This window comes from Anomalospiza imberbis, chromosome 20, assembly GCF_031753505.1.
Source record: "Anomalospiza imberbis isolate Cuckoo-Finch-1a 21T00152 chromosome 20, ASM3175350v1, whole genome shotgun sequence".
NCBI lineage: Eukaryota > Metazoa > Chordata > Aves > Passeriformes > Viduidae > Anomalospiza > Anomalospiza imberbis.
This window is the reverse complement of record NC_089700.1, coordinates 5,262,661-5,270,795: the sequence shown is the minus strand read 5'-3', so window position 1 is coordinate 5,270,795 and position 8,135 is coordinate 5,262,661. Positions and strand designations below refer to the sequence as shown.

The following is an 8,135-nucleotide window of genomic DNA, read 5'->3' as shown; positions in this document are numbered from 1 at the left end:
TTCTTCCAGAGCTCCCAGTGCTGGTACAGGGTGTCTCTTCCCCACCTCCAGGGACACTGAGGTTCTGCTGGCCTCCTTGGGTGGCCACAGCCTGTGCAGACTGGGGTGCCATGGGAAGGAGCACCCCCTGCAGCTCAGGCTGATGGAAGGGCACAGGGAGATGACTTTTCAGAAAATCGTGGGCTCATTTAGGCTGGAAAACCTCTCCAAATCATTGAGTCCAACCCTTAACCCAGCACTACCAAAGCCACCACTCAACCATGTCCCCAGCTGCCACATCTACATGGCTTTTAAATCCCTGCAGGGATGGTGACTCCACAGCTGCTCTGGGCAGCCTCTGTCAGGGCTGGACAACCCTTTTTTGTGAAGACATTTTCTTTAATATCTATCTAAAGCTCGTCTTGTGAAACCTGAAGCTGTTTCCTCTTGTCCTATTGTGATAATTGTCCTATTGCCCCCCAACCTCCACCCTCCTTTCAGGGAGGTTGTGTCAGGACCCCCTTCCTGATGAACCAAAGCCACAGAGCAGAGTGTGGGAGCTGTTCCCAGACTGTCCTGGTGGCCCAGGGCAGCTCCTTCCCTTTATTTTCACATCTGCAGCCTCAGGTGCTGCTTGCACAGCCCCAGCGTGAGGCCTGGAGCAGGCTCCTGCTGCTCCCACCCCTCCCGTGCCCCTTCCCTGTGGATTGAAGGCGAGGGAGGAGCTGGGGCAGCCCTGGAATGCAGGGCTCTGCACAGCCCGGCTGCCCTTGGAGGGCCTCTGCCCTCCACACACAGGGTGCAGGGCTGGGGGGCAAAAGGGGGAGCCTCGGGCACCCCTGGAGCCGTGGGAGGCAGTCCCTGGACGCTGCCCTGTCCCAGTGGGGTGGGGAGCACCAGCATCCAAAGAACATCCCAGTGAAACGGAGGGGAGTGGCTGTCCCAAGCATCCTGCTGTTTAGATGTGGAAGGCAGCCAGGGCAGGAGGTGCAGGGTGCTCCTGACTCCAGGTGAGTGACTCCAGCACGGATCCAGCCCCGTGGTGAGCACATGGACTGTCCAGGAGCAGGCCCCAAGCTCTGTCCCACCCGGGCCTCCAAGGAATGGGATGAGACACCAGAGTCCGGACGGAATTGGGGAGTTGGGGATAGAGGATGGAGCCAGTGGGGAGAAACAGTCCAGGCCTCCACAGTGCCCCACTTCAATTCTCCTTCGTGTCCTGGTTCTTGTTCTGAATCTTCTGGTGGACGACACGGAGGGTGGTGAAGAAGTTGCCCAGGAAGAGGATGGAGAAGGGGAGGCCGCACATGAGGACCTGTGGGAGCAGAGGCTGGAGTCAGCAGGAGGGACCTGCCTGGGGCATCCCCCTCCCAGGGCACTCCCAGGGGCCTCCTTACCTGCCACTCCTTGCACTCGGGGTGCTGGAGCATGCGGAACAGGGTGATGGCGTTGTAGAGCTGCCAGAACTGCAGGGGAGAGGAGATTCAGGGCAGCTGCTGCTTTCAGGGGCTCAACCCCAGGCTGGTGCCTGCCCAGCTGCCACCTCTGGGTATAAACCCCACACGGACCTCGTGAGGGGGCAGTGAAACCCATCCAGGCTCGGGGCCAGAGGACCCCACCTGTGACATCCCCCTTGTTTCAGGCCAGTTGGAGCCCAAGGGCCTCAGGAAGCCTCAGAGCAGCCTTTGGCCATCAGCTTCAACAATCTGACCGAGAAAGGACTCAATCATTTCAGCAGCAGCTCAAAGCTGGAGCTCAGAAGGGCTTTGAAAGGCTTTGGAAGGGTTCTCACTGCAGCACCCAGCAGAACCACCCCAGCTGCTCCCCGTCTCACTTCCCCAGTTGTGCTGGCTGTTTTGGAGAGAAAGGCTCAGCACTTGCTGGAAGCATTTCCCTGACCCAGGCATCCCATATCACACGGCTGTGGCAGCCTGTGGGGTCTGTGCCATGTCCAGGCCACCGAGCACAGCTGGGAATGTGGCACATCCCGCTCCCACCCGAGGCTCTGGCATCTTGCAAGGACTGGGGCAGCCTCACCTGCCCAAAGAAGAGGAAGGGAAGCAGGAACGTGAGGCCTCTCCACATCCAGGACTGGAAGCCCTCTGCAAAGGATGAAGGTTTCTGTGAGGATCTGGAATGGGCTGGTGGAGAGGGGATGGAGCCCAGCTCCTCTAGACGTGGAGGGCAGGGAGGCTCAGTGCCCACACCGTGCCTGGCCGAGGAGGTCCTGCCATTCCAGCCTCACTGTGGGCACTTGCAGGGGGGACAGTGGCAGGGACTCCTAGTCCAACACAGGGCTCTGGGCTCCAGTGCAGCTGGCCCTCAGCTCCAGCTCTCCGTGTCACAGGGGCTGGGGAGGTGACAGCCCACAGTGCGTGGGGTGTTGGAGGGATGTGTCATGTCTGAAAGAGCTTCCTGGGGAAACCTGGGATGCCCAGAGCCACACCTACTGCCACCTCACATCCTGAGGGAGCCAGCTGTGGGCTGGTGGTCCCAGCAGAGCACGAGGAGGGAGACAATCATCCTGTGGGGTGGTGCTGCCCCACAGGAGATGATGCTCTGGGAGCTTTGGTTTGACTTGTACCTTTTACTGTTCCTGCCACTGACAAAAGTGACCTCAAATCAAAGTGTCACCATGTCTTCAGTAGAACCCACAGCTCCCAGTGAGCTGAGCACCAGCCTGAGACCACCAGCAAGGGGACATCCCACTCACCCACAGTCAGATCCATGTTGTGCCTCTCTCCCAGCGCTCGCAGCCTGTACAAGCACCCACTCTGGTAGTAATACTGCAGGAACTGCACAAAGCCTGCAAGGAGAGCATGGCTGCTGTCAGGAGCTGCCCAGGGATCCCCTTCCAGCCTCAGCATCATCCCACGAGGCCAAGGGAACTGCCAGGTGAGCTGAGAGCTGAGCAGCTGCAGCCAGGTCTCCATGTGCTGCAGAGCTCTGCAGGCACTCTCAGCACCTGGGGGTCAGTCCCTGTCCCAGCACACGTGGCAGCACTTACTCTGGTACATGGAGAAGGAGAGAAACTGGTTCCTGAACATCTGGTACATGAGCCCATCTGGCCTGTGGAGAGACGGTGCTGGCTTGGGGACATGGGGCCGGGGGGGGACAGCCAGCCCTGCCTGTCCCACAGCCCCTATGGGCCCCTGGCCAGAGCTGCCACAGGACAGGGGACACAGACTTACCACGTCAGCATGACACCTGAGAGGAAGGTGGAGATGTAGTGATGGAAAACCCACCAGCCTTTGATCCTGGAGGGCAGACACAGAGAAGCACTGTCATGTCTGGAGCATGAATCCAGAGCCAAAGGCAGCCTGGAGAGTGGAGCAGCCCAGCCCCAGCCATCCCACAGCTCCCAGGGCTGGTTGGGAAATGCTCCTCAGAGCAGGACCCAGGGCCCTTCCAGCTCCACCTTCCCCACCGCCTCCGCACGGGAGGTTCCTCCTGCCCTGCTCCTGCAGCTCCCAGCAGGGTTTGCACACACCCTGAGTAGGAGGGAGCTGCTCCCCTGTGATGGGTCCCAGCTCCCCCAGCCCTGCAGAGAAGGCCCAGCCCCTCCCCGGGCCCAGGGCACTCACTTGGAGCCGTTGTTGATCAAGATGCTCTCGCGGATGGTGAGGGTGCAGTAGTACCACACCAGGAGGAAGTTGAAGACAGCGTCTGTCACCCTGGGTCACACAGAGCAGGGTGTGAAGGCACGTGCTGGGAGCACAGGCATGGTGACAGCCCGTGGGACACCCACCCCCAAGGGAAGGGACCTGCTCCCCACCACCCACCATGGCCATGGCAGCCACAAAGGCCACCCCACCTCCAGGGCACTGTCCAGATACTTTACCAGGATCTCCTGTTCAGCTCTGGATATTCCAGGATGGGAGAGAAGGGTGGGGGAGCTCTGGCAGGAGATCTCTACCCAGCACCAAGCCAGACTTACCTGGAGTTGAGGAGGAACCGACAGGAGAAGGAGACAATGAGTAGGATGATGGTGAGGTAGAGCTTGAACTTCTCGTACTCATCTTTATATGCAAACCTGCAGGGAAGCACAAGGACAGGCTTGGAGCAAGGGGGCTGCTGGGAATCTGTGTCCTCCCATCCCATGTGGCTTGGGTGAAGTGATGTCCTTTTGGGAACCTCTGGGACGCACTCGGGAAGAACCTTGCCTTGGGGGTATTTCTGAGAGCAGAGCACATCAGGCTGCTTCCACACAGCTGGGACACGTCTGAGCACCCCAAACCACCCCAACCTGGTGGGTGGCCCTCGTGGGGAAGATGGGCAGACTGGGATCTGCACACATCTACAAGGGGAGGATTGGGGAGCAGAGGGAGAGGGGAGTGGCTCCTGGCTGGGCATCTCTAGCAAGGGAAAGGCACTAAGGGGCCAAAACCAACTTCTGGTGTTTCCCCAAGGGAAGAGGAGGGGACTAGCCACTGTCTGTCTTTCCTGGAAGTTCCTACTACAGTGGAAACACGGACATGGCTTCGGTGGAGGATCCCGTTAACTTGTCAGAGCTAATGGTCCATCCCAGCCCAGCAGCAGGAATGTGAGGGGGAGCCAAGAATTTGGCTGATTCTTGGGAAGTGATGCAGAAAACAGCTCAGGAAGGGAATCTACACAAGGTGAACCAAGTGTCTCCCCATGTCTGCCTGGGAGGAGCTGTTGTTCCTGGTGCCAAGGGGATCCCAAGCCAGGAAAATCAGAGGAGCAGTGAGGAGGGGCCGTACTTGGCCTGTTTGCTGAGCAGTGTCACGTTCACATTGCCGAGCACCAGACTCAGGTACAACCTGGGGAGAGAGCAGAGTGTTAGCACGAGGACCTGCCTGTGGAACTGTCCCCTCTTGTGCCACCAGTGGGGCGAGGGATGAGCCCCCAGGTGCTTCCACTCGGAGCTGGCAGGCACAAACCCTCTGGAATCCCCTCCCACGGGCAGGGGGATGGATGGGGGAGCACACACCCCACGTCCCACAGGCACTGGGGTGTTCACCAGGGCTTCTCCTCGGGCACAACAAGGGTGCAAGGGTGGGTGATGGCCATGAGCAGGCAGAGGAGTGAGGGGCAGCACTTCTGGCTCCTGGCCAGGTGTCCTTGGGGAGCCCAAGTGGAGCAGCAGAGCTGTGACACCGCTGGGTGCAGGGTGACAGCTCTGGGGTCTGTGCCTGCAGCGTTACAGCCACAGGGATGTGGAGGGTGGCCCTGGTGCCCCAGCTGGAGCTGAGGTGCCTTCTCACCCGTTCTTCTTTGGCAGATAGGCCTCCATCTCAAAGAACACGTTCTGCCTCTCTTTAATCAGGCTCTGGGTCTCTTGGATGGATGCTTCCTGCTCGGGAGTTGCTTGGGCTTTGCATCTGGGGAGCAGACACAGGCACTGGCATCAGGAGAGCCTCTGTAACGTGACCAGCACGTGCTGGCACTCCACAAGTGACTGACTGGGGCAAGGACACCCCAAGGACAGGGAAGGTGGATGGGAGGCAAGTCCACAACTCCATCTGCAGGGCGAGCTCCTCTGTCAGGCCATGATGTTGCTCAAGAGAAGGGAGCAAGGTGAGGCCAGATGGGTCTCTCACCCTTAGGAAGGATGGGGAGAGCTTTGTGCAGGAGAGGAGCAGTTCATGGTACCTGCAAAACCCTTGCAAGCTCTGAACAGCAAACAGGGCACAGGAAAGGGGGGCTGGGGAAGAACAGCCTCCCCACAGCCCCTGGCTGCAGAGAAGTTTGCATTTGAGGCGTGAGGGGAGCTCAGCAGCCCCGTCCTTACTGCTCTCCCCTCCCGTGCTGTCACAGAGCTCTGACTCACGTTTTGAGGGAGAGCGACAGCTCCTTCAGCCGCTTCTTCTGCCGGGCGATGGAGCTGGAGATCCCATCCTGCAGCTTGGTCAGCTCCTCGAGTTTCTGCTTGTACAGCCTGTGGTTGTCCTGGGAAGGAGAGACCAGCACACATTAGAGCTGCCTGCCCAGACACCCCTATCCTTGGGCCCTCTATGATGCTTTTGTTAAACAAATATCCTTAATTTCACCTGTGCAGCTGCTGGGTGAGAGGAGGGGTGGCTGCAGAAGGCCAGGTGTGTCTGGGGACAGCCTGCTTCCATGGGAATGCCCATCCCCATTCCCAAGCAGGCTATCCACAGGATGTTCCCGTGTTCGGGACACCAATGACTGCACACAGCAGATAGGAAAGACTTGGCAATAAACGCTGTGTGGGCCAGGGTACAACTGTGGTACCACAGTGGCTTCGAGTGCTGGACAGGATGAGCAGCTCTTTGTCTCCCAGCTCATGGCTTTGGGGCCCCACCTGAGCACCCCTGGGAAGCTGGAAGGAGCCTGTCAGTGAGCTGGACAAAGAGGAAGGGCTCCCAGCAGGGCTGCAGCCACGTGCCCGGTAACCCAACTGCACCTGGATAAGGCTGGATGCATTTCTCCACTATTTTTAGGAGGGAAAGGGGAGAGCTGCTGGATCAATGCTGCTGCTTGTCCAGGACAGCAGGAAAACAGCCTCACCTCGGCCACAGCAGCCTGAGTGCCACCTCCAGCAGGGACTTACACGCTGCTCATGCCGACCCTTGGACTAGACCTTGGCATGAACAAGTTCTAGCCTCTGTAGCTCTTATCAACCAGATCTTGATCACCAAATCTTCAAAGTTGTTCCCAAAGGAGAAAGGTGAAACCAAGAGCAGAGGAGAGAAACCTTCTCCCTCTGGTGACAAGCAACAGCAAGGAGGGAACAGATCCCAGATAGTCCTGGCTCCACGGCAGTGATTTATGTCCCTGATTTATCTGAGGACATTCCCTGCTTGACCATCAAGCTTTCCTGCTGCCATCTAGAGTCACCTCCTTCTGGCTCTGGGGTGAACTGTGAGCAAGTGGCTTTTGTGACAAGTCCTTTAGCCGTGCCAGCATCCGAGCTGCACGCTCGCTCGGAGACAGCCTGGATGAGGAGTCACGGCGGGAGGAGGCGCCGAAGGGAAGGGCCGGCGCTGAGTGGCTGCACTCAGGGCTCCAAGTGGGCGACCCGGGACATCCACGCAACCCCTATGGAGCAAGAGGAGGTTTCTCAAAGCCTCCCTTGCCCCAGATCTGGGCAGAGCAGCGACGTGCCCGCAACAACATCCGCTTCACCCCGCTCTCGGGGGGGAAGGAGGGGGAACGGGAACGGGTGCAGCTGCAGCCGAGTGACCTGAGCGGCAGCAGGAGGTGGTTGGCCAACCTTTCCCTTGGGTGACCCTGTGTGAGCTGAACCCTGCCCACTCCTTCTCCGGCAGGCAGCGCCCTGGGGATTACACAAAGCAGGTGGAAGCACCTCTGACACCGGTCACTTTCCTGGCACGGAGCCGCCGGCCAGCCCCGGCGGTGACAGGCTATGGCAGTCGGGACAAGGCGCCTGGCTGAAGCGTGCCTGCATTCCGGGAGACCTCGGCTCTGCTGGCCGGTTTCCCCGCGGGGCTGGCTGTCTCCGGGCTGCCCCGAGCCGGGCTGAGAGGAACGACAAGGAGCGAAACAGCATCTGCGCACCTCGTCCGAACGTGCCACGCCAGGCACCGCCGCTCCCAGCAGGAAAACCGGGAGATCTGAGGTCTCCGCGCCACGTCCGCGGCGGGCTGGGGCATCAGCCCGGGGTACCCCGCTCTTCCCGAGCCCCGCGCCCCGGCACAGCCCGGCACCGCTGCCCTGCTCCGAAACGCTTTGCCCCAAGGCAAAGCTTTGCCCCAAGGCTCGTACCCGAGGGCTGGGACACAGGGGGAAAGCACCCGGACTGCAGAGGGGAGAGCCCGGCTGCCCGCCGTACCCGCTGGGGATGCTGCGGGGCGCCCGCGGGGGATCTCCCACCCCCGGTGCCGGTAACCCCGGCGTGCCGCGCTCGGCCGGAGCGCTCCCTCGGTCCCAGCCCGGGGGTGTCCCGGGGCCGGTGGTACCTGGATGCGCTGGTAGCCGTCCTGCAGCTCCTCCCACTCGCGCAGGCACTCGGCGAGCGAGGCGCCCCAGGCCATGGCGGCGATGGCGGCGGCGACCGGCCCGGCCCGGCCCGGCCCGCGGCGACGGGCGGCGCTGGCCACGCCCCCTTCCGGACACGCCCCGGGGCGGGGCCGGGGGCGGGGTCTCCTTTATCCCGTGTTTCCCTCTAAAGCGGAGCCTGGAAAACGAGCAATTCCCTCAAATCGCGG

General features: G+C 60.7%; 1 protein-coding gene and 1 long non-coding RNA gene across 2 annotated transcripts in view; both read right to left on the bottom strand.

The window, feature by feature from the left end:
* LOC137485672 (uncharacterized) overlaps positions 1–8,135 on the bottom strand; it is a 161,039-nt gene that overhangs the window by 34,752 nt on the left and 118,152 nt on the right. The window lies entirely within an intron of this gene.
* Positions 1,014–8,053, bottom strand: TMEM120A (transmembrane protein 120A). The gene is made up of 12 exons (XM_068210277.1): positions 7,887–8,053; positions 5,774–5,892; positions 5,208–5,324; positions 4,704–4,763; positions 3,917–4,012; positions 3,564–3,653; positions 3,171–3,236; positions 2,987–3,048; positions 2,693–2,785; positions 2,017–2,081; positions 1,377–1,445; positions 1,014–1,294 (listed from the first exon to the last, which is right to left on the bottom strand). The coding sequence occupies exons 1-12, from the start codon at positions 7,959–7,961 to the stop codon at positions 1,181–1,183; spliced, it is 1,026 nt and encodes a 341-aa protein (XP_068066378.1). The 5' UTR covers positions 7,962–8,053; the 3' UTR covers positions 1,014–1,180.